At 45.6% G+C, this 26,518-nt stretch overlaps 1 protein-coding gene across 1 annotated transcript in view; it reads left to right on the forward strand.

Moving 5' to 3' along the window:
• Map3k5 (mitogen-activated protein kinase kinase kinase 5) overlaps positions 1-21,765 on the forward strand; it is a 208,895-nt gene extending 187,130 nt beyond the window's left edge. The window contains exons 24-30 of the mRNA XM_021174435.3: positions 4,817-5,002; positions 7,544-7,649; positions 11,933-12,176; positions 16,440-16,552; positions 17,744-17,856; positions 20,024-20,100; positions 20,937-21,765. Coding sequence (XP_021030094.1) covers positions 4,817-5,002; positions 7,544-7,649; positions 11,933-12,176; positions 16,440-16,552; positions 17,744-17,856; positions 20,024-20,100; positions 20,937-20,994 — 897 coding nt within the window. The 3' untranslated portion in view covers positions 20,995-21,765. The remainder of the gene's footprint in view (positions 1-4,816; positions 5,003-7,543; positions 7,650-11,932; positions 12,177-16,439; positions 16,553-17,743; positions 17,857-20,023; positions 20,101-20,936) is intronic.
• Positions 21,766-26,518: the final 4,753 nt, after the last annotated feature.

The following is a 26,518-nucleotide window of genomic DNA, read 5'->3' on the forward strand; positions in this document are numbered from 1 at the left end:
TCAGTGCCCCGAAGTCACTGTGAACTGCTGGTGGCTGTGGCAGTATGGACTGCACACAGCTCTGTTCCTCTCTTGGCCTGACCTTGTCTTCCATCAGGACAGATGGGGAGCCAAGTTCTCTTTCTTGGCACTTACTGTTCAGCTCCAGCTGCATCTTGTCAGCCATACTAGGCTTCTGTGCTGTTCCCTGAGCCTGAACATTCTGTCACCATAAGAATTCCCTAGTATCCACCTTTTGGATCTCATAAGAAGAGTAATGTGTGTGTGCCAGTAAAGGCTCTGGCTGCAGGGAGAGCTTAAGAGAATGCCGTCAGTACTTTCTGAAGGAGGCCGACTGTGGTCCTAATAGAAAGCTGTCTCAGATAAGGACCACGGTGACCATGAGGCCCAGGAAACAGGTGTTGTGGCCTGAGAAGGCAGGCAGGCCTTGAGGTAAGGGGTAGTTGCCAGAGAGGCTAGGTGTGCCCATGCGGATCGTTCAGGAACAGAGAATAGGACAGATTGAGATACAGGGAACCAAGGTTGGATGGAGGGAACGGATGCATGACTTGCAGTTCATGCAGTCATTCAGCAAACACTGTCCATCTGCTGAATGCCAGGTGTCCTAGTTAGGGTTTTACTGCTGTGAACAGACACCATGACCAGTGCAAGTCTTACAAAGGACAACATCTAGTTGGGGCTGGCTTACAGGTTCAGAGATTCAGTCCATTATCATCAAGGAGGGAGCATGACAGAGTTCAGTCAGGCATGGTACAGCAATGCTGAGAGTTCTGTGTCTTCATCTGAAGGCTGCTATGAGGAGACTGCTTCCAGGCAGCTAGGATGAGGGTTTTATAGCCCATACCCATAGTGACACACCTACTCCAACAGGACCACACCTATTCTAACAGGGCCATACCTTTTAATAGTGCCACTCCCTGGGCTGAGCATATATAAACCATCACACCAGGTCTGTTCCACATGCAGGGGATACCTCAGTGAACAAACTATAACTCTATCTCACCAAAGTTGACTTTGTAGCAAAAGAGGAGGAGGAGGACCAGGAGGAGCAGAAGAAGGATAAGAAAGAGGAGAAAAAGGAAGAGGAGGAGGAGAAAAGAAGGAGGAGGAAGAGGAGAACTGTTAGCTATTAGATACATTGTAACCACCGCACATAGTCCCTCAGGTCATTATCTATATGTGTACTCATTCAGTCTCCAGGATGGCAGGACTAAAGGGTACTCCTATTAGCAACCATCTTTTCCATCTGAAGAAAGCAATACATAGAGGGCTTGTGTAGGTTCCGAAGCCATGCACCCATGAAAGATGGAGTTGGGATTGATGCAGTCTGGCTCCAGGGTGGATAGTCTTAACCTCAGACTGCAAATGGAAAGGCAGGGGTGGAAGGCCACTATTATCCACGCTGGGATGAAGGCTTCGATGATGGCCGTGAGTTTATGATATTTACTTTTAGGTCAGGAATTGTCTAAATTAGCCACATTCCAAAAAGGTACAGCTTTCCAGGGCAGAAGATGTGGTCTTGTTTGTTTTGTTTTGTTTTGTTTCTTTGACTCCTGATGGACTGTGGCTCCACTGACTGGGTCCTCACTGTAGCTCCATTTTCCAAGACAGTCATTTCTGTAACTGCTGAAATTCTGGTTACCGAATACACTTGTGGGATTAAACCTGGGTCTGGAATATCTCAAGCACGCGTTCTACCACTGGGCTATGGTTTATTATGAAATCCCTAAAATTTGAGGATTTTTTACTAGATTATTTTCAGTGGATTATCTACATTTTTAAATAAAGCTCACTGGAATGTTTCCTATGAGAGAAAAGATGGAGGACCCAAGTCCAGGGCAGCCTTAGAAAGAAGGCCTTGGACACCAAGAAGCTCTTGGAGTACCCGAAACTGCCAGCCAGAATCACACCCAAATGCTCAGATGCCAGCGGTGGGCTGCACTGTTCAGGACACTGTGGATTCCTTACAGGGACGTCCATCTGTCGCACCACATGGTGACTTGGTGGCAGAACAGGTCTTACTCCAGTTTACGGCTGATGTTCCAGCTTGTGGCAAGGGGGACACATAGTTAGGAGCTTGGATTACGTTTGGGTTTGCCTTAGTCAAGAGTCCTGGCTCCATCACTTCAAGGCTGTGCCATCTGAGTAAGATACTGACCTCCTCAGAGCCTGAGCTGCTTCACGTGCTAGACAAAGCCTCATGACATCGCTGACAGGAGTCACTGAGTCATGGGAAATTTAGGTCAAAATAAAAAAAAAAAAAACACTGTACAAATGCGAACTTATTACCGCCAACCAAGCTAATAATAGTTACCTAGTTTCTTTTTTTATTCAACAACCAGAGAGAAATAATTTCTCCCCCGCCCCACACATAACGTTTTTATTGATTCTCTGAGAGTTTCACATCCTGCACCTTGATCACAATCCTTTCTATGTAGACATTATTTTCTTAATGTTTTTAAACCTTTCTAGAGAAATATTTACATTTCATTCTACACTCCAGAACAAACCCAAAGGGAATTATTGATGATTGGTTAGGCCCTTAGTATATTAACCCATGAAAAGCTTTCTTTTAATTTTTGGGTGTGTGTATCTCGTATGTGTGTGTTGTGTGTTCCGAAGTATATTATGGGGTGTATGTTGCATGCACACAAGTGTGCAGGTGCATGCACATGTGGAGGTCAGAGACTGGCCTTTGTCTTCCTCTGTTACTCTCTGACTTACTAACCTAAGACCGTGTCTCTCACTGACCCGGAAGCTTGCTCTCTCAGCTAGGCTGACTGGCCAGTGCGCTCTCGGGATCCACCAGTCTCTGCCTCACGATGCTGGGGTTACAGGCAAGTGAAGACAAGACCCCCTCTTTACACGAGTGATAGGTTCTCCCTGGCCCCAGTTTTTATTGATTACAGTTTAACTTCTTTAAACTGTATCTCACCTTTCACAAATCGCTGACAGTTTAAGGAATAAAGGATAGGGAGAGGGTTCGATGGACAAGAACACTTTCTGTGAAAACGAGGAGCAGAGTTCAAATCCAAATCTCTAGCACTCATAAAAAGCTGAGTGTGGCAGGGCAGGTCTAGAACCCCAGCCCAAGGGGAGATGGAAGATCCTTGGAGATCATTGAGAGACCTTGTAATAAGGCAGCGAGTAAGAGAGGAAGATAGCCCAATATCTGCTTGTGGCCTTAGCATGTGTGCATAGCTGCATATAACACACACACACACACACACACCCCTGTGCACACAAGGCTAGAGAGGACTTTTGCAGGAAAGCTGTGAATGCTGAATTTGTGGGAAAGGCTCACTGTCGAATGCTGCCATTGTTCTGAGGCAGGTTTACCCTGCGGAACATGCTCTCTCAGAAAGAAAAGCCCTTGAATGAGCTGACACAGAGGGGCGGGAGTTAGGACAGAAATGATGATGACTAAGCAGATGTGGTAGCCTGGACGGGAAGCATTTCCCAGGGTAGAGACCGCGCTTGTGTAGGACAGCCACACGCGCATCCAGGCAACATGTTGTTGTTGTTGCTGCTGCTGCTGCTGCTGCTGCTGCTGCTGCTGCTGTTGCTGTTGTTTTGAAGACAAACCTGATGTCAAAAATAAATGTTTGCTCTCCTAGCAGTTCGCTCTCCTGATATTTTCCTGGTGTTAGGAAGTCGCCTGTGAATCTTCCCTCTGGCTGTCATTTAGTTTGTGGTGAGAAAAAAATAAAGAGTGTAATTGTTCTCAGTGTAATTGTCAAATGTTTCTTTAATGACAGCCTTTAGGCCTTTCAATTTAGACTTTTCTCATGAGAACTTAAACAGGGGACCAAGCTCCTAAATCAAGAATATATGTGGAGAAGGTGAGGGTGTGTTTTGAAATTTTTCATGGAATTCTAATGATGGGAATTTTATTGGTCTGGTGAAGAAACTTAATTTTAATAATACAGTTAGAAAATGTAGTATGAACTAGAAATTAGCTTAATAAAAAATCTTGAAGTTTAATGAGGATTAGGTTTTCTTTACAGGCTCAGTGTGCCTTGCTCACATTATAAAATAAAATAAAATAAAAATCACTTTGAAAGAGAGGTCTATTTAAATATGTGAAAGTTTCCTTGGTTCGTTTTTTATAACTGATTACCCAGTTGTTGTTAAGGTGGGGTTTCAATGGTCGTGTCTAACCTGGCCCCTTTTACGACAGGGAATTGACTTTAAAGGCCATGAAAGGGCCAGGCACACCTTTTGATAGATACACACAGCCAGGAGAGAGGTAGCCGGCTGGTACCCGGCTGAGCCTGGCCTAGAGAACCATGGTGTGTGAGTCCGGAAGACTGAGAGCTCCACGGTTCCTCCCATCTTTGCTCTTGCTTGGCTGCTGCTGGTCTTGTGCTGTTCGTCTCTGTTCTATCTTCTCTTTCCCTACCCATTGTCATTCTCAACTCCCCTGCATCTACTCCTGTGTCCTTGGGTGCACCCCTGACCCTGGGTTGTGACCTTTCTGCAGGCAGACTTGGAGATTAAGATTCCATGGCTCCATGCCCCTCTGTCCAATTAAAATTCCCAAGAGCAGGATTCTCACCGCCTCAACCTATCCCCATCTGGGCACAGCCCAAATGTGCCCTGGCTACCGACCAGCGTGGGCGTAAGGCTGTTTCTCCAAAGACTGGTTACTTCTGGCAGCAGTGATGGCTACTAAGGGAGCCGCGGAGTTCAAAGCATGTTCTTTGTCATTAGGGGAAGGCCTCTCAGAGCTCAGGTCTTCTGAGAAAAGGCTCCGAGAAGGGGGAGCTCGCGTGGAGTACAGAGTGACTGAGGCCCTGTGGGGTTTTATTTTCAGGGTGCTGAAGAGCCTAAACTAAAGTGGGAACACATCACAACCCTCATCTCGAGCCTCAGAGAGTTTGTGAGGTCCACTGACCGAAAAATCATAGCCACTACACTGTCCAAGCTCAAGCTGGAGCTGGACTTCGACAGCCACGGCATCAGCCAGGTGCAGGTGGTCCTCTTTGGCTTCCAGGATGCGGTAAGTGCGTGGGCCACCATTTCCCCACAAACTCTGCTCAGTGTCGGTTATAGAAATGGGATACAATTCAAATTCTGTTCCCTCTCATTTACTCGTAAACTGCATTCTCTTCGGATGACAGATGTGAGGTATTTATTGAGTTCCCTCAAAGGTAAGAGACCCACACAGCTGAACCACCATGGGAAACAGCAAGACTTACAGACATTCATTCCCAAGGCTGGGTTTCTCCTTAGGATCATGTGTTGGCCTCTAAAGCATAGTGCACATTAGTCATGTTTTGTAATGCTGAACAAGAGGTGCCATCTAGTGGCCACTGAGAGAAATGCACTGTTACACCTGGGAATGCTCACTGTTGAAATGGTGATCTCTCTCCCCTCAGCCCCCAAGACTTTTCTCTGGTTTCCATATAGGACATTCTTAACAAGTTCATTTCGTAAATATCCACTATTTTCCCACCATAAATATATTTTGGAAAACAGGCAGTTGGTGAGTGGAAACTACCCGAGATCTAATGAGAGATCGCTGACAGTCTTATGCAAGACAAACTAGAAGTTATTCTGCAAGTCTGATTCAAAATAGACCTTTATAAGCCACTCTCAGACACACAAGGTATGGGAGGCAGGAAAAAATATCTGGATGGTGCCTGTTATGCAAATATAAAATTGCACTGTATGGTTTTATTTAAATTTTTAATATTAACTTGTAATGTATTACTCCTGTGTTAGGTAGTTTCTTGACATTTGTCTATGAAACAAGAAACAATCCTCCATTCCAAACTGAATCTTCATCCTTCCACAGTCACTGGTGTTCTGAGTGGAAACTACTTGGTCTTTCTGCTGTATGATGAACAGGAACAAGATTCTCCTGACTGGACCGAGGTCTTAGAGAATCAAAGCAGCGCCTGCCACTAATATTAAATGCTAAGGCATGCTTGCACTGCAACTATGGCAACCCAGCCATCTGCCATCGAGTGCAACGATGTAGCTGATTTGTGCCTGCCCACACATCGGCTTCTGGGCAAGAGGTTGGGGAGCGGAGTGAATTGGCTGGAGAATTCAGAGTGAGAGCTAGTTAGCTGTAATCCTAGGCCTTGGGCCCAGGTCAGACATAGTCATGCAACTCGCTCACCCCAGTTTTACTCCTGGCCTGTCGAGTGCTCTTGTTGGGTAATATGCTGTGTAATGCGGCACTGAGTAATACGCTGTGTGATGAGGGGATGTGCAGGCAGGCTATGGCTATAAAGGATTCACACTTGAAATACTCCCATGTCCTAAGTTAGACACATAAGCAGGCAGATCCATTTAAGAAATGGAGGTACTGCAAGCTCACTCTGAAAGAATTCCCTGGAGCAAGTGAGGTCCAAGGAGTAGCTCATTTCCTTGGGAGCAACTGCTATGAGAAAGGCCTCAGGCCGGCTCTCTCCTAAACCGGGTCGTTTAGGAGACAGACTGAGGCTGGACCAAGGGAAAGACTGAGCAGCTGTCGTTCTGACTCTTGGCATGAGTTTGGAGCTCAGCCACCATTTTCCAGCTTCCACCTGGTTCTCTAACCGCAGCTTACATAGGTGACATTGTGAACCGGGAAGAATGACCCAATCCAGATGTTAAGGGAATTCTGTTCAACCTTTAAAAAGGAAATTCTGGCACAGGTTGTAAATGTAGATGAGTCCTAGGGATGTCATGCTAGGTCAAACGGGATGGTCTTTCAAAATGACCAGAGAATTCATCCTCTGACTTTGGGGAGGTTCCCGGAGCACAGACCACAGGGATGGAAGCAGGTCAGGTGTGCAGCACTGTTGGGTGAGAACTTAGATCTGACTGAGTCCCGAGTTCCAATTCTGTATGAGAAAGAGCCCTAAGGATGGATGGCGAGGACCTTCACACAATAACATGGGGGTACATAGTGCCTCAGGTGGTTGAAATCACTAATTTTATATTATTAAGACTCATCTGAGCAAATACAAATGATTAACATTGGAAGTCTTATATTCTGTGTGCTTCACAGTAGGACAGAATGGTAGGGTGTATAACTGTTTAAATGGGTGCGACCTTTACCAGTCATAGTAAAAAGTTATCTTTACAACAATCTTTTTTTATGTGACTGAGCTTTCTGGAATATTCTAGCAGATTATTCCCCTGTATCAGCATCAGCAACAGTTGCAGGAAAAGAAGAAAAAGATCAGATTTGCCAAGGTGCAGGTCGTGCGTGGATGCTAATTTGTACTCTCTTCCCTTGATTTTTCCAAATCGTGGATGTGCTCAGGCTTTGTCTGTGTTACATGGTGGTCAGGACCTGGCAGGGTGGGAATCGTCTATTGAAAACCTCTTGGACTCTCCCTGCTTTTACACTTTCTACAGCTGTTCTAAGTGCCACAACTGTAGCCTTCCTCTTCCTTTTCCTCTTCCTCATGCATATGCCCATGCATATAAACACACACGCACACACACACACGCACACACACACACACCCCTTGCAGGAAGAGAAAAATAGTAATAAATAATGTAGAAAATTAACATAGACTAAAGGTCGCTGTCTTTCCAGGTCAATAAAGTTCTTCGGAATCATAACATCAAGCCACACTGGATGTTCGCCCTGGACAGCATCATCCGAAAGGCTGTGCAGACAGCGATTACCATTCTGGTTCCAGGTCAGAGCTATTTACTTACTGTGCAAAGATAATTAGTGCTTGTATACTCTGGGTTGGTCTGCCTCTGCCATTTCATTTCTGGTTTTCTTCAGTGTTTTTTTTTTTTTTTTTTTTTTTTGGGTTTTTTTTTGTTGTTGTTGTTTTTTCGAGACAGGGTTTCTCTGTGTAGCCCTGGCTGTCCTGGCACTCACTTTGTAGACCAGGCTGGCCTTGAACTCAGAAATCCCCCTGCCTCTGCCTCCCGAGTGCTGGGATTAAAAGGCGTGCGCCACCACACCCGGCTTCTTCAGTGTTTTTAAGAGCCCTTGTTGCCTTTTAAAAAATCATTTCTGAGTTGCTGTCTTACTTTTCTTTTGCTCTGATAATGCCATGACCAAAGCGACACATAGAAGGAAGGGCTTATGTGGGCTTTCAGCTTCAGAACAATAGCAGCCCGGCACCACCACCACCGCGCTGGGGAGGCATGCCAGAGGGCAGCCATGACAGTTGAACCCGAAAGCCGCGCTCTCATCTTAAATCACAAGCACGAAGCAGAAACAGCAAACTTGAAGTGGCTCAGGTCTTTAAACTCTCAGAGTCTGCTCCCAGTGGCCACGCCTCCAACCTCCACCGCACCCCCTAAGCCTTCCCAAGGAGTGTCACCAGTTAGAGACCAGGCACCCAATTACATGAGCTTATGGGGGTTGAGTATTCTCATTTTAATCACCACCGTCACCAAGTAACATTCATTCCAGTATGCACAAGTTTACACTGAGCACAACGTTCACCATTAGTGAGGAGATTTGCTTTAGGCAGCATGCTAGGACATGAAGGAAAACAAGAAGCTGTAAGATGCCCGGAATAGCTGTGAATTTCAATGTGTAGAGATCTGTGCTCATAGACACGTTTCACTGTTTTTAACTAGTGGGTATCAGTTCTTCCCATTCAAGTCAGCAGAAATCACAGCTCGCCAGCCCATCTCAGACCAACTGGCTATAGTCTTCTGGAGTTAAGGCCCAGGAACTAGACTTTTTTTTAAAAAAAAATTAAAACATTTTAGATTAATCACAAAATTGAGAGGAAACCACGGTTTCCTATATGTTCTCTAACATGCATGTAAGCTGTCCTGGTATGAGCATCCTCCACCTAGACAGCACATTTGTTACAGTTGATGAACCTGGACTAGCATATCATTATCACCTAGGGTCCGTTCACATAGGCTCACTCTTAGTACAATCTGTGGGTCTGGATGAATATAATGATGTCTCCCCACCATTAGATATCACAGAGAATATTTTTATGGCTCTGAAAAAAAAAAATCCTCTGTACTCTAGCTACAGAAATTCCATTTGAGTACAGCTCTCTGGCCACCTTGATGCATGACTGGGCTGGAAATCACCGGCCTAAGCATACTCTCGCTCTATCAGCAGTGAGACATAAAAGTCGGAGTGCTGAAGAGCCACTGTTTGGGGCATGAGTGAGGAGTGTCTTCCTGCTCCAAGACAAACCTCTGAGGTACCTGGACAGTTTATTCAGTAGTCACTAGACAGGTCCGTCCATAGAGAGACCCACATGCATGAATTAGACACACGTGCTGATGTTAAGTTTTGTGCCTGCATCTTAAAGTTAAGACATAGAAAGCTAAAAGGATCAATGCAAAATATCTTAGAACTTTTAAGTGATGGGAATCCTTTGAAATTGTGGAATTCCCTCTCTGTTCTAAGAATACCTTGTTTGGTGTGCTGGTGTGGGCATAGTAACGTAGATTCCTAAGTGTGTCTGGACCTAGAGTGTAGTTTCTAGACACCATCCTCTGACAGGTGGAATCTGGGTTCCTGCTGAAGCGGTTGGTTTCAGGCCTGAGGTAGGAGAAATAGAAAGTGGGCTGGAGAGATCTTGTGGTGATAAGAAGTCAGGAGAACTCTGAGAAGCATGGGGGGTTACTGCAAGGATGCTGGGTCCAACTTGAAGAAATTCCCATGAGTCCATGCTACCACAATTTAAACAGAAAAATGAAGCAGAAATAGCATTGGGTTATAGGTCTGTGCCGATCATTCTTCTATCACCATAGAAAATTCCTAAGATAATCAGTTTATAAGAGAGACGGTTTATGCTGGCCATGCTTGGGCTTTGGGCTTGTGGGGACACGTCCTAGCAAGAGCATTTCGCAGAGCTAAGCCTCTTAGCTCGTGGCTGGGAAGCAAGAGACCAGGTTCCACAACCCACAGTGACATATGCCCCATAATGACCCCAGCTCCTAAGAGTCCCACCACCTTCCAGTGGTGCCACACTAGGGATTGAGCCTTTTCTCCCTCTGGGGGAACTCAAGACCCAAACTGTAGCAAGCCTGACAGGATGAATTCCCTGTGTGTCAGGAATGAGATGAATAATTGAATAAGTAAATTCACGGGAGAGTCAGTCCTTAGCTACAACAAAGTTCTATTTGTCAGCTGTGGGGGGCAAGGGGGGGGCAGGAAATCCAAGAGTCACTACCACACAAGCAGCGACAGCCGTAATTATGGCCGGCAAGGACTGCTAAGATTAGTAGACAAAGCATTGACAAGACAGGGTAGTGAATGGCTTCCAATTCTCTCCTTGCAAGGTATTTACTAACGACAAAGGGGCAACAGTAACTCTGGCAGAGCAGAGTGGGGGGGACCTGGGTACTTCCTCAGCCAAGAGGAGCATCAGTCGTAATAAGGCTCTTGCATCACGCACCTCTTGCTGTGATGGGCACAAGAAGGGTGCAGCATCATGTCTATGATAATTTTTTAAAATGCAGTCTCTATTTGATGATAACAGTTCATCAAGGGCACCTAAAGTAAGGGGCATGGTATAAAATATCTGAACAGCTCTCCTTAAAAGTGGGAGGTTGTTTTTTTAATTTATTTATTTATTATATGTAAGTGCACTGTAGCTGTCTTCAGACACTCCAGAAGAGGGCGTCAGATCTCGTTACGGATGGTTGCGAGCCACCATGTGGTTGCTGGGATTTGAGCTCAGTATCTTCTTAAGAGCAGTCAGTGCTTTTAACCACTGAGCCATCTCTCCAGCCCCAAGTGGGAAGTTCTTGGGAGGCAAAGGCAGGAGGCTCATGGGTTCAAGGCCAACCTGGGCTACAGAGACCCTACCTGAAAAAAACTAAGACAGATGGGGTGGGGAGCAAAGGTCATGAGAGTTACCACAGGAAGAGAAGTCACAGATCAGAAGAGACCAGGGGAGCTGGCGCCTCACTGCAGTGACAGAACACAAATCAGAAAAGAGACACATTCAACAGGAAAACCGGCCACTGCGTCAGCCTGTGGGAGGATGAGGCAGGATGGTGGGGGCCATAAAGATCCTCTTCTTAAAAATGAAAGAGAGAGCCGGGCGTGGTGGGGCACACCTTTAATCCCAGCACTTGGGAGGCAGAGGCAGGCGGATTTCTGAGTTCGAGGCCAGCCTAGTCTACAAAGTGAGTGCCAGGACAGCCAAGGCTACACAGAGAAACCCTGTCTCGAAAAACCAAAAAAAAAAAAAAAGAAAGAAAGAAAGAGGGAGGGAGGGAGGGAGGGAGGGAGGGAGGGAGGGAGGGAGGGAGGGAGGGAGGGAGGGAGAGAGAGGGAGTTAGTTGTCAATGTTTATTTCCTGCTTTGGACAGTAGTTCTGAAGTCACATGAAGATGTTAAGGTTAGGGTGAGCTTCTGATAGATACAAAAGAGCATTCTTGCCGGGCGTGGTGGCGCACGCCTTTAATCCCAGCACTCGGGAGGCAGAGGCAGGTGGATTTCTGAGTTCGAGGCCAGCCCGGTCTACAGAGTGAGTTCCAGGACAGCCAGGACTACACAGAGAAACCCTGTCTTGAAAAACCAAAAAAGAAAAAAGAAAGCACTCTCTGTACTACGCAACTCCTCTGCTACTGTAAAACTGATTCAAAATAGAAGCTTAAGAAACGTTCGAGCGGAGTGCAGTGGGAACGAGTCCCTGAGGATCTCAGGCCGTCCTGTAGATTGCTGGGAGCACTGAGCATTTCTTGTTGCTTCTCAAGTGCGGTGGTGACCAGGCTCAGAAATGCTGAGCACAGAAGCCAGGTTGGCCTTGGGATGCTAAGAACTGATCATGTACTTCTTGCACTGAGAATGATCCTCAGAGCCCTGTAAGTGCTTGCTGTTCCCACTAGAAGAACAAATGTGAACAAATGCACAGAAAGTCGCCTTCCCTTCAAAGAGCAGCTTGGGCAGATTGCACGGGGGCAGATACATCCTCATGCGTGAAGGGGAAAAGTCAGCCAGCCATGTTTGTTAATACTGTATTTTGCCATGTAGAGTTGAGGCCACATTTTAGCCTTGCGTCAGAGAGCGACACAGCTGATCCGGAAGACTTGGATGCCGAAGATGAACACGAGGAATTGTCTTCAAATCAGACAGTCCGACGGCCTCAGGCCATCACTGAGGATGCTGTGGCTACCTCAGGGGTGAGCACGCTAAGCTCCACTGTGTCCCATGACTCCCAGAACGCACACCGGTCACTGAACGTGCAGCTTGGAAGGATGAAGATTGAAACTAACAGGTAACGTGAGGGGGTGGGCTGCTCGCTTTCTTCTCACTTCATACAAGTGAAGAACTTGGGTCTACTTTAAAAGTCTGACCCACGGGGCTGGGTGTGTGCCTTTAATCCCAGCACCTGGGAGGCAGAACAAGGTAGATCTCCATGAGTTCAAGGCCACCCTGGACTACAGAGTGAATTCCAGGACAACCAGGACACCGAGAGCCTTGTGTATAAAACAAACAAACAAACAAACAAACATAACTCTGACCCACAGACCACACATGATGGTTCTCTCACCCCAACACAGAAACTTAACTGCTTTTCTGTGTAAAACAACAGAGGTTGATTTTAGCCTCTCGTAAAATGATGCTTGCTGCCTCTGGCAGGTCGAGCATTTGTCTGCTGCTTTGCCCTAGGTGCACTGGAATTTACAGAATAACTGAGATATAGCCTCATGGACCCTCTTGGAAACAGATTCAGGCAGTCTGTTCCTTCCAGTAGATAGAGTGAGAGAGAACAGAGACCGCCCGTGACATAAGATATCTAGTCCTTTTAAGAAAAGCCCTTGTACTCAAAGGGACAGAACCTAACTTCATACTCAGGAGCTTGAAGGCTCCTGGTCACATTTGTCACTGTGTCACGATATATGGGGTTTGCCGCTAAGAAAGTGACACCACAGAACCTATTGGACCATGTTATCAAATGAGCGTGGAGTGCTTCGTGTTCCTCACAGTTGGTGGCACAGTTCAAAGTCTGAATGCTTGTGATTTACAGCTTCCTGTGCCGGTCCGGTTGACATGTGGAAAACTGACTTTATGGCTCTGGGTCTACAGTGAAAACTTTTTAGAGGATCAATAAAAGATGTTCAAATATTTAGAGATCTTAGTTGAAGATATAGTTGTCCACCGGTGGTGACAAAGGTGACTTATTTCTTATTGAAAGTTTAACTTCACCTACTTCTCTTTGGAGATTTTCATGGCTCTGATAATCCATACCCTTGTAGTGGCTACCCTGCTCAATCGCTTTGCTTCACCCGGCATCTCAACCCTGACTGCGCTTGATTTTGGAGCCCCTGCTCTGGTCCCTGAGGGGGAACCTTCTGGAATTACTGTGCTGTCTGACCCTACCCTCCATGGTTTCTGCTCAGAATGGTTTCTACAGGAAAGCTACCAAGTTAACCACAGAGCTGCTCTGTCTGCTTGTCTGTCCCTCAGACCCCTGCCCGCCCACCTGGGCACCAGTAGGACCTACCTCACTAAGCGTCTCAGAAGCGTGTGTGGTTCTCCCCTCTCTCCTGTGCCTGTTTGCTTTGCCGTGAGCTCACCATCCAGCACTGCCTTCTGTCTGCCGTGTTAGTGACGTCTGTAGTTCCCAGGAGCCACGGTTCCCAGCTGTTTTCTTCGCTTGGTCACAGGTCTTTCTTAGGTCCTCGTGCTCAACCTGAAGTCTTCCTTCTCCAAATCTATCCATTTCTATAGATAGGGATCTGCCATGGTTCTGTCTTATCCTCAGACACAGCTACCCTTTTGTAATAATCTACCCCGTGTTTGTGTTTTTCTCTACACACTGTTAGTTGACTCCGTGAAGTCTAAGGACCACTGCTCTCCTTCCTTTTAGATTCCCCCCACCCCCTAGATTCCCCTAACCAACAGAAAAGTGAGGTGAGAGTAAATGTTTTATTTACAAATAATTTGAAGAAGGGCGGATGGTTTACTAAAAGCACCGAGCAACATAAAGCAGGGACTGATAATGTCTATCTTAGTCCTTTTATACTTTCAATTAAATATTATTATTTCTTAAAATTTAATTTTTTTCAACCCTTTTATTCAGGGTCTTGTGTAGTCCAGGCTAGCCTTGAATTCAGTATGTAGCTGAGGATGCCCTTGAACTTCTGATCTTCCTGCCCCCACTTCCCAAGTACAGAGATCATAGGCTACTATCTATACTTACCTTCAGTGGAACGGTGTTATGGGAGTGTAGCTCAGGGACAGGATGCTTGCCTAGCATATACAGGACCCTGATTTCAAGCTCTGCCCTCCCTCCACTACACACACAAAAAAGTGTGTGTGTGAAGGAAATGTGGGTGTACTTTAGGAAAGGGTGCTGATGTTAAAAATCTTCAGCCTAGCTGGGCATGGTGGTGCACGCCTTTAATCCCAGCACTTGGGAGGCAGAGGCAGGCGGATTTCTGAGTTCGAGGCCAGCCTAGTCTACAAAGTGAGTTCCAGGACAGCCAGGACTACACAGAGAAACCCTGTCTCGAAAAAACAAAAAACAAACAAACAAAAAGATAGAGAGCAACAACTGAACATATGACATTGAATTCACACACACACACACACACACACACTAACTACTCATGAACACACACAAATACATACACATGCTTAAATCTTCAGCTTATAATTATTAGAATTGCTGAAGCTAAGTCAGCTCTGCCCAGGAGCCCACCTCTCGGCAGTGTGTACCTGAGGTAGGAGTCATGTCTCTCCGTTCTGAAGCAGAAAGGAAGATACGTCATCCTTACACGTTATTTCCCTCCTACCTAGCATGTGGTGACACTGAACCCCTGGGCTAACTGCACAGAGCTGAGTGGTCTTAAAGCTGGCCTTGGAACAGTTGAGGTGGCCTTGCAAGCCTGTGTTTCCAGTGTTATGTTCAAAAGGGAACTGTGCAGCTGAAATAAGTTCCAAGAAATGTCTGTGTCCTTGAGAGGGTAATAGCGATATGCCAGCACTTTTCTATAGGGCTGTAAGTCGGCAGGCTAGACAAAGATACATTCCAGACCAAAAATCACTCATGGAAAATCTGTCCAGCTTTGCTTCCCAGTCTGGGGCACACTGGTGCTGCCGGAGTTGATACAAAGTCTCCCGTTAGCCCTTTGCTTCCAGCCCCTGCTGTTTAACCCGTCTAACTGCACAGGATTTTCCCTGCAGGGATCTCTGCTTACCTATCTTCTTCAGCCCACCTCTCTCTCTCTCATGGCACCTCGCTTTTGTCCCATCTCTGCAACCCCCTTCTACTGTGGTGGTCTACTGTCTCCTTCACAAGGACCTCATGGAGATCTTGGGGCTCAAGATAGAAGCCCCTACTTGGGCTTAGTATTTTATATTTTATATCTGTTGTCCCATGGAATTCTCACAGTGATCCTTCCTAGGAGTTTTCTGTTTCATTTTAACAAACCAGAAAGCTGGAGCCCAGGGGCACTGGGAAATGTGTCTGAGATGAACACAGGAAGTTTGTGGCTGAGCCAGGCCACACGTCCCGGCTTATCTCTCAGTTTCAGCATGCTGCCTGCTCAGCATGTCAACGGAAACAGACACTTGGCTATGCATGGTCCTGAAGTAAATCTATCAATGGTCATAAGGTGGAACAGAGCTGGCTCACTGAGGCTACAGGCTGTTTAGCAATTTGTCTTAAAGGTCTTGTAAATAATTATGTGTTTTGCTTTTTTAGATTTGCTTAATGTGTATGGGTGTTTTGGTCACATGTGTACCTGTGCACCATGTGTGTGCTGGTGCCCTCAGAGGTTAGGAGAGGGTATTAGATTCCCTGGAACTAGAGTTATGGATGGTTGTGGGTGTTGGGATTCGAACCTGGGTCCTCTGCAAGAACAACATTGTGCTCTTCACCGCCCAGCCATCTCTCCAGCCCCAATGACTATATATTTTAAACTTGCAGAATTGTGAATCAGAATTACTCCGGTAATTTTCTACAGAACTAGCTTCCATAAGCTGCAGTGTCTCCTCACAGACCCGTGCCAGACAGTGTGAGCTGGTCACTGGTGGATCTTGGTTGCTCGTGGGCTTTCCATGGGCAAACATTATGTTGGAATATCAGAATTTATCTTTGCATCTTGGGAGCACACCAGATCTGCCTTAGGAACTGAATGTACCAGGAACATGGCTGTCCTTTTAAATGCTCCGCTAACCTAACCCACCCCAAGAAGAGAAAAAGGAAATCGCAGGAATGACTACAATTGCAGCAATAACCATTAACATTTATTGAGCCAGATATAAAAGGTAGCCTTACCTAAGTTATTCCTCAAATTTTCATAGCTAAAGAGAAATGATTGCATGGCTCCACAGATCTGCCACGTGACTGTCTGCTGAGAGCTCCTTAAACATGCGCTCCCTGACTTCAGACCAGAGCCACTGGCACCGAGGCCTTTACTTTTATAAAATACCTGTGCTTGCTGTAGCTTGGGAAAGAAGCCCACGCTTAGAAAGTCACTGTTACCTCCTGCTTTATCATCCCATCCACCAACAAGAGTCTCTCCCACAGGTTACTTGAAGAGCTGGTTCGGAAAGAGAGAGAGTTACAGGCACTCCTCCATCAAGCCATTGAGGAAAAAGACCAAGAAATTAGGCACCTGAAGCTCAAGTCCCAGCCCATAGGTAAGCAGCGGACGATTTCACAGTTATCCAGTTTAGGCTGCCGCAGGAGGCTGGGAAGGCCAGCAGGCAGCTGTGTGTTATAGCTTCGTGGGCAGCTGATCCTCCCTCATCAGCCAGGATTCCTTTTTAAAGAACCCTTTCTTAACCTGAGTAGCTGGCCATCTTCTATGAGCACAACAAAAATGCATGCTCATGGTTACTGTTTCAGAGATAATGCATTACCGAAGTAAACAAGAAGCTCCACTCTTAGTCCTTTTAAAGGTTTCACAATGATGGTGGTGGTGGTAGAACAAGCCTCCTAATCCCAACACTCGGGAGGCAGAGGCAGGTGGATCTCTGAGTTGGATAGCCATGGCTGCACAGGGAAACCCTGTCTCAGAAAAAAAAAAACAAAAAACAGAAAACAAACAAAAGAAGATTTCACAGTGAGAACGCCAGAATGAAGCAGAGCTGCTTTGGTTGGTCTGTATTCATCTCCAGCAGATTCCGGCTTTTCTCCCTTCGAATGCGGAGAAACTTAGGATAAGAAAAGGCCATAGCTTGAAACATGGAAGAAATACATTTTAGGAGGGCTTACAGCTGTCTCTTCCTGGCTGATTATTAGGAAGCTGTATTTACAGTTACCTGTTCAGCTTTTCGGCTCTTCTGTGTTACTACAAATAGTCAAAAAAGAGACTATAATTGTACAGTACTCTGCTAACTATTTCTTTTGGTTGCAGGAAAAATACAAGGCATAATTAGCGCATGCAAAATTAATTTTAAGAAATTATATGAAAGTATAAAGTGCATTTCATTACTGTGTTACTAATAGAGTAGCTTGTCTGAGTTTTATTTATATTGTCATTTATACAGATAATCTGGGGGTTTTTTGTTGTTGTTTTTTGTTTTTGTTTTTGTTTTTTTGTTTTTTCGAGACAGGGTTTCTCTGTGTAGCCCTGGCTGTACTGGAACTCACTTTGTAGACCAGGCTGACCTCGATCTCAGAAATCCGTCTGCCTCTGCCTCCCAAGTGCTGGGATTAAAGGCGTGTACCACCATGCCCAGCTCAATCTGGTTTTTTTGTTTTGGTTTGTTTTGGTTTTTGTCTCTGAAAGTCTTTAATAATTTAAAATAAGCAAGAAATTCTCACAGATCCTGAGGGCTCCACATTACTTCTGTGGAGCTAAAGATTCTCCCTGCTGTTGGTTCTAGATATCCCTGGGCTTCCTGTGTGCCACCTGAACTCTCCTGGCACCACCACGGAAGATTCTGAACTTCCTGGCTGGCTGAGAGAAAATGGAGCTGATGAAGACACTATAAGTCGGGTAAAGAGGACCGATCTGTGAGACTGTGGTGTTTCAGTTCTGTACCTACTGCAGAGGTGCCCGGCACATTACCTCAGGCACAGAAGACATGCTGCTGAACATGTCAGAGCCAGTCCCGCCCTACGCAAATTCATCCATTAGGAAAGACAAATGGATTCCCCTGATTAAAAAAAAAAAGTCTTACCTTAGCAAATTCTGACACAGAGAGGGGTCTGTGTGTGTGTCTGTCTATGTGTGTGAGTATGTGTGCCTGTGTGCCTATGTCTGTGTGTGGAGTGCATATTTGTGCACATGTGCCTCTGTGTGTATGTGTGTGTATGGTGTGCTTGTCTATGTGTGCTGTGTATGTGAATGTGTGTGGTGTATGTGCATGCGTGTGTGTGTATGTGTGGTGTGTGTATGGTATGTATATGAGTATGTGTGGTTGTGTGTGTCTGTGTGCGTGTCTGTCTCTGTGTGTGGTATGCTTGTCTGTGTGTGATATGCTATATATATGTGTGTTATGCATGGGGTGTGATATGTGTTGTATATGTGCATGTGTTTGTATGCACATGTATCTGTGTATGGTGTGCTTGTCTTATGTGTGTGGTGTGTGTGAGCACATGTGTATGTGTGGTATGTATGGTGTATGTGCGTACCCGTGTGTGTCTGTGTGTGTGGTGTGTATGTGCTTGTGTATGGTGTATGTGGGGTGTGGTATATGTGCATATGTGTATGGGTACGTGCATGTATGCAGTTCTCCTGGAGGGCAATGAATGACTCTGAAGGAGGCTGTACTGTAAAGTAGGCCAACTGTGTACACAGGGACAGGACAGACAAGGAAAGGAAGTTCGTTCTCCATGGGGTAGGAGATGCACAAAGAAAAGGAGTGGACACTGCACAGTTGTCCATGACCTCTAAAGATTCCATGGTTTACAGACAGAAAGTAAGGAAGAGCAAGAAACAAACAGAACTATGAGGAAAATGAGCTGCTCTGCTGCTCTGCCTTAACGTTGTAATTCTTTTGCAATGTTACTAATCTCTCCTAAGCAGTAGCCATTAATCACTACTTTGACAAAAGCAGTGTGGCTGGTGAGTTTATGTCAGAGATACTCACTATGCAAACCATATTGTGTCTATTATAACGAATTCCTCTCTCATCACCATACACTTGTAGTTGACATGTACATTGAGATGTACTATTTGAGAGCTAGAGAGATGTCTCTGCAGTCAAGAGTGTATACTGCTCTTATAGAATACTGGGGTTTGGTTCCCAGCACCCACATCTGGTGGCTCCCAACCACTTAGAACTCTAGCTCCAGAGGACCCAATGCCCTCTTCTGGAGTCCAGGCCTGCCTGTGCTCTGCACATGTACCTATATGCAAATATACATCCGTACACATAGGTAGAAATAAAAACTCCTATTTTTAAGATGGTGTATTTTCCATTTGCTAGAAAGGACCTCTCAATAATACAATGCTGCCTTCAGATTTATGTATACAGATTTAAATAACTAAAGTTTTATTTTCACAATAAATGGACTACATAAAACTTAGGGTCTCCTTAAAAATATACATTTAACACTTTACCGCTACCTAAGTTAAAATAACTCTCTTGCTAAGGGAAGACAATATACCTAACCAGGTTCTCCACCATATTTATCCTCTTGGGCTCAAATCACAGTCAAGGGAGAGTAAGTTATGATCCACTAAGCCTTCTTCCCTTTCACTTGCTTTAAAGTTGAAAGCGCTCTTCCCACCTGACTGACTTTGCAGTGGGTTACAGGGCAGTCTCTGGTACTGGCTATGGGAAGTAAGTTCAGAGACTACATACAAGCAGTACTGTCCCAAGAATATTGCCTGTCTACTCGGGAACAAGAGCTGTGAGCAGCGGACTTGTCCGATACACACACTAGCTGTGAGCAGCCTGTGTGCGTAATGACAAGCGCGATTAAGCCCGTGTCTCTTCTAATCTATAAGCAATGGGAATCACATCAACTCAACGTGTGTCTGTCTAATTCTGTAATCAGAAGGCTTTTCCTCTGCTAATTCCAGCAGGTTGTATTTTTTTGTGGCTTTCCTCTTAGGTCCGCTCTTAATTATTAGCAACCATTGCCTCGCAGGCAGATTTAATTTATTCACAGTATACACAGCATCTTACTGTACTCGTGCTTTGCTCTCTCTGCAGTTTCTGGCTGAGGATTACACGCTAGTGGATGTTCTTTACTACGTCACACGTGATGATCTCAAGTGCCTCAGACTAAGGTATTGTTTTCTTCCCCTGATGTTTGGTTGTCGTGAAGGAAGGAATCCTAGGTTTAGAACAGGAAGTTTGGGTTCCTGCCCTGCGGGGTCTCTAACCAGCTCTGCGGGATCAGGAAGGGCTGTGTCTGGTTTTCAACCCTTAGACTAAACTAAATTAGTTGGGTGAGGCTATTTGGGGAAACTCTTAATAACTAGTATTTCTGTTTAAGTATGGGACAATCAACGGGAAGAGATTTCTTAAATAAGACTGCAGAGCAAAGACATCCAAACGCCCTTAAGGCTGCCGTGAAGAAGAGCTCTAACGTAGCCCGTGGTCCTCTGGTAAAATTTCAGATGTGGTTCTAGCCTACCAGCTGGGACAGTTTTTTATGATCTGGTACAATTTCTTGTCACAGTTTTCTCTCCTGGCCCAGGTAGACCCGTAACTCACAACCACCTCTATAAAGACACACTTCCTGGGTGGTGATGGCGCATGCTGTTAATCCCAGCACTTGGAAGGCAGAGGCAGGCAAATCTCTCTGAGTTGGAGGCCAGCCTGGTCTACTGAGCCAGTTCTAGGATAGCCAGGGCTATAGAGAAACCCTGTCTTAAGACTAAAACAAAACAAAACAAAAATGCTCAAAATGTAAAATGATGTTTTGTCCTTGATACACCTTTGGTAATGAGAGGGGGAGGAGTAAGGGTGGTGGGATACTGTATGCGCACCCAGGACACACACAGCCTGATAAGCCTGGGCGCGCCATGTTCTCACCAGAGGAGCTGGGCGCGGAGAAGTCTCAAGGGCATTTCCGAGTAGTCTAGCGTGTTCTTCAGTTTGTTTTTCTGACTTTCAACAGGGGCGGGATGCTGTGTACGCTGTGGAAGGCCATCATTGACTTTCGGAACAAATGCTGACTGCCACCAGGGTGACCTTGACTGGAGATTCTGAACTTGGATCTAGAACTGCTCTCCTTGTAGGAGGGGGAATCGACGGGAGGAGAGGAGAAAGCTGCACTTTAAATCCAGTCTTTGTTTACTCGTGTCAGAAAGAAAGAAAGAAATTGACAAAACACACTGAAACTTCCTAACTTCTATTTCTACAAAATTCCTACGGGACTCTTCTTCACAAAGGCTTTCAGAATAATCCTGACTGGAGTTGTAACATCGGGGATTGCTTTAGTCTACACATTTTGACGGAGAGGTTTTTTTTTTTTTTTTAAGTCAGCAGCTATTGCGTTTCAACCCAGTGTTTATCATGGAGAAGACAGAACGTTTGTTTCGTGAGACTGCATCCCACTGGAACAAAACCAAAATGTGACCACGGCTTTTTAGGGTTCTCTGTGTGTGTAGTGTGCCCAAGTGTCTGAGCAGAAATGCATAATTTCAGTCGTTGTATAAAGTTTTGTGTTTTTTAAAGTGTGCAGAGACAGAGAATAATGGCTTCTACTCTGTACTGATTGTCACATTGACTGTCTTTTGTAACTTGCGTTTCTGGCCTAGGGTGTGTTTGTTGGAGGGGTTTATGTACTACTGAGCGGTACCAGTTGCCCATTCTGGATCACAGCGGTGTTAGCTTGTTCTAAAGCTACCTGTTGTGTTATATTTACATAAAAGTAAAAGGATTGCTGGCGTGCTACTTTGACAAAGTCCTGAGAATTCTTACTCTGTGTAGATGCACCAAATAACTTGGCTAGATTTTGTGTTTTTGTTTTTCCTCTATGACATCTGTTCAGGCAATGAACGGACTGCTGGAATCGACTGTTCCCTGGGGACAGCAGGGGAGGGCACAAGAGAGTGGTGAATATTTTAGACTCGATGTATTTTCCCCATGACCCTAAGTTACCTTGAAAAAGTAAGACACCGTACCATATCTCAAGTGGTGGACAGAGGATCCTAGTGGACACCACTGCCTTTTCTGTCTCCTTAGTGGTTCTCACATCTGGGGGAAATTTTTTGAGCCAAAAATTATATTTTTATGAACCTTCCTATGTAAGCAGGATGAGTTCTGGAGCTCCTAGGTGGATAAATAAAATTAATTTCCTATACACATAGGAATGTGCATTCCATAGGCTGGAAACAAGGGAGAGGTATTTAAGTGTCATGATTTGACCCATAAAAAAAGTCTCCAATAAAATAGAAATGGCCTTTCTTTCTATGTGAAACTAAAAGGACAGTGTATCACACTGCATCTGAGTATATAAAATAGTCTCTTGAAAATGTTCTCACTTGACAGCAACAGGTTGATTGTCTCTAAAACACCTCACCTCTGAGGGCAGGTCACTAGTCTGAATCCTTTGCAGAAAGTTTGAAGAGCCGGGCGTGGTGGCGCACGCCTTTAATCCCAGCACTCGGGAGGCAGAGGCAGGCGGATTTCTGAGTTCGAGGCCAGCCTGGTCTACAAAGTGAGTGCCAGGACAGCCAGGGCTACACAGAGAAACCCGGTCTCAAAAAACCAAAAAAAAAAAAAGAAAGTTTGAAGAAAGCTGGTCCCCTCTGCGTTAAGACACAGGTCATCTCATTAATTCCAATGGTTTAAGTACTTTTTAAAAAAAATATATTTAATGTATATGAGAACACTGTAGCTGTTCAGATGGTTTGAGCCTTCATGTGGTTGTTGGGAATTGAATTTAGAACCTCTGTTCGCTCTGGTTAGTCCAAAGATTTATTTATTATTATTCATAAGTACACGGTAGCCGTCTTCAGATGCACCAGAAGAGGGTGTCAGGTCTCATTACAGGTGGATGGTGGGCCACCATGTGGTTGCTGGGATTTGAACTCAGGACCTTCGGAAGAGCAGTCAGTGTTTTTTCCCACTGAGCCATCGCGCCAGCCCCTTCAGTGCTTCTTTTATATTGTATATACATAGGAGAAAGCTATCCACTTTCAACCAACTCTTCATATCATTTTCCTTCAGTCTCTCCCACCTCCAGTGTCTGTCTGTCTCTCTGCCACCCTCCTCACTCTGCTTCTATCTCCTTGCTTCTGAGCCTTTATAACAGACAGTTTTCCCATTGTCTCTGAGCCTTTAAAGCACACACTATGTTCCCAGGTCACCACCACTAGGCTTTCCTTAACACCCCGTTTCTCATCCCATTGTGGGTTAATGTTCATGAAAGGTTCCTGCTAGGAAGGTCTTTAGCATCGGCATGCCAGGCCTTCTCAACCGAGATTCCTGTGCAGGTGGCCTAGATACTTCAGTTGTATCCCAGAGCACTTGATTGCCAGGTGTGAGACTGTAGGGTCAATACAGCAACGCTGTATACAACAACAAAAGGCCTGCCACCTTAAGGACCAGGCACCTTGGGATAGGAGAAATGGTGCAGTGGTTAAGAATGTTTCCTGCTTTTCCAGAGGATCCAAGTTTGCTTCCCAGTTCTCCACTTCAAGCAGCTTATAGCTGCCAGTAACTCCAGCTCCGAGGGAATCTGCCTTCGGCCTCCATGGGTATCATGCACACACCCACACAGAGACATGCATACATATACATAATTTAAAATAAATCTTTAGCTGGGCAGTGGTGGCACATGACCTTAACCCCAGAACTTGGGAGGTGAGGCAGGCAAATTTCTGAGTTTAGGGCCAGCCTGGTCTACAGAGTGAGTTCCAGGACAGCTAGGGCTATACAGAGAAACCCTGTCTCGAAAAAAAACCAAAAAAATAAAATAAAATAAATCTTTTTTAAAAAGTGCCAAACACATCTTTTAAATTCCCTATCAATGATTTAACAGGATGAAATCACACCTCAATTCTGAGTCCAGTGGGAGATGGTCCCTCTCATAAGGGTGTGAGAGAGAGAGAGAGAGAGAGAGAGAGAGAGAGAGAGCGCACTACCTCACTGTTAACTATGGAGACTGGAACTACTCATTAGTACAGAGGGAAGCTCTCACCTAACTTTGGCCTTTGGCAAATTAGCCTCTTTGTCTCAGTTCTCTCCTCTGTGAAATGGGGAAAGGGTGTGCCTTCCTCAAAGGGTTGTTCTGAGAATTAAATGAGGACAGCACAAGCAAGGTACTTAGTGAAGGCTCAGTTGCTGCCTATCTCGGGGTAATGTCACTCGGGAGCATCTGACTGTGGGCCGGTGGGATGACTCAGTGGGTAGCTTGGGATGATCTGTCAATCTCCAGAACTCACACGTGAGGGTGGAAGGACAGAAAAGATTCCACAGTTGTCCTCAGGCCTTTACGTGTGTGCAAACTGAATTCCACACACACTACACACGCACCACGGTAAATGACTACCCGAGAGGACATGCTGTGGTTTATGTGTAGTTCTTACCGCTCAGGTGAGGGTAGGAAGGGGACCAAGAAAAGTTTTCCAAGGCTGAGTTGAGCCTGGGAGGATAGCATAGAACAGAAAGTTATGCGGGGATGGTGGTGCTTCTATTATAAGAGCGGGAGGACGGCTTTACCAGAACCCCAGTTAAATGGCTCTGAAGACTGAGACGCTGTGGCACTATAGAAGAGAAATAAATGATGCCACCAAGAGTAGATAGTGCACTTGATGTCAACAAGGGCATTTCAACCTGTGGACAACTGACTCCTAGTTCCGGGCTTTATGGAAACTCTCCAGAGACACAAGGAGAAGACAAAGAAAAGCCTCTGCCATCAAAACTGTGCATCAAATTGAAGAGCCGGGTTTGCAATAAATCTTCCCACATTTCACAGGTTGGGCAAGTGTTAAACCCAGCCGCTACTAGTGAAATTGAGAGTGTGAGCCCACTGAGCCAGGGCAGGTAGGCATATTACAGGATCTTAATACTAAGGCATCAAAGGTCAGAAGGAGATCTGAAACATTTTGAGGGAAGTGTGTAGAATCCATTGGGCAGAAATTCAAATGATCATGGCACAAGTTAGAAGGGGGAGAGATCCAAGGACCTCTCAAGGAGTAGGGGTGGGGAGGGAGTAAGGTTAACATCACATATGGAAATAGGAAATCTATTAAAAAGGTTTTGAGCCAGATAGAGCTATGTAAAGTGGCTGTGCATTCAATGATTAATAATCTACTGACACTGAGTAAGAGGAATTGAACTGAACAGGGCAGTTCTGAGCCTGTCTCAGATCTGAAAGAGGGTCCAGCATGAGTCAGGCTAATAGGAAGTGAGGGCATCAGGAGTGACTTGTAAAGATTTGGGAACTATGAGCAGTGATGGCAAGGGAGAGGATGGGATAAATGCTGAGCCTGGGTGGGTAAGAGAAAGATTCAAAGGTAAAAACTCAGCCGGGATGTTCTCGATACGTTGAATTCAGAGCAGAGTATCATGATGGGATTGTACAAAGAATATTGAAAACAGGCTAGGAAGTGTTTCAGTCAGTAAAGTGCCTGAGTTCAACTTCCAGAAAAACAACAGAAACAAAGCCAAAAGCCAGGCATGGTGGTGTGCATGCCTGTAATCCCAGCACTGGAGAGGTAGAGACAGGCAGATCCCTGGGGGCTTGCTGGCCAGCAATTGTAGAAGCAAGCTCTGGACGAAATAAGAGGCCCTGTCTCAAAAACAAAGGTCAACACTGTCCTTCAGGTCAACCTTCAGGTTGGCCTCTGATCTCCATACTTCCTTACATGCATACCTATAAACACACACACAGTTGGGCCTGGTGGCGCATGCCTTTAATCCCAACACTTGGGAGGCAGAGGCAGGCGGATTTCTCAGTTTGAGGCCAGCCTGATCTACAGAGTGAGTTCCAGGACAACCAGGGCTACACAGAGAAACCCTGCCTCGAAAAACCAAACCAACACACACACACACACACACACACACACACACACACACACACACGACCAAAGAATGTATTGGAGAAGGTTGGCACTGAGGTCAGGAATATACATTCTACACTTGAGAGTCACCAAGGTGGAGGATCCCAAGAGACAAAGCAGAGATAGGAAAGATGTGGCTTAAACTCTGGAGAGTATGATGTCGGAGGAAACAAGAAGAAGAGAGATCTATATCAACAAAGGAGTCTGGGGAAGGAGTAAAACTCTAGTTAGTTGGGAGTGAACCAATAGAGAATAAGGCAGGATCCACTCCACAGAATATCTAGTGAGGGCGGTGGTATCCCCCATCATCCCAGCAATCTAGGTGGAGGCAGAAGCCATTTAGGGGACAACTGATAGGAAAGCATGTAGCAACTTGATATTGTGACTTGGAAAGCTACTATAGATGAGCAAGAAAAACTGTACATTATCCAATGGCCCTGGTTGGAGAGGTATCCAGGGGATGGGGAGAAAAGGAGGCAGAATGGGAACAGGGTGCCAGAGGCTCAGCTCTTCCCCTGGGAAGGGAAGTGGGGGATCAGGAAAACTTTGTGTGAACTCAAGGCAGATGGCTTCTGTGTTCCTAGTAAAAAGTACAACCTAAAGGACAGTATGGTGGCATCTGACATTTAACAGATGTCATTCCCTCCCTGAATTAACCATCTCCTGTGTAGCAGACACTGCAAACTAG

This window comes from Mus caroli, unplaced genomic scaffold, assembly GCF_978045245.1.
Source record: "Mus caroli unplaced genomic scaffold, Mus_caroli_1 scaffold_9, whole genome shotgun sequence".
Taxonomy (NCBI): domain Eukaryota; kingdom Metazoa; phylum Chordata; class Mammalia; order Rodentia; family Muridae; genus Mus; species Mus caroli.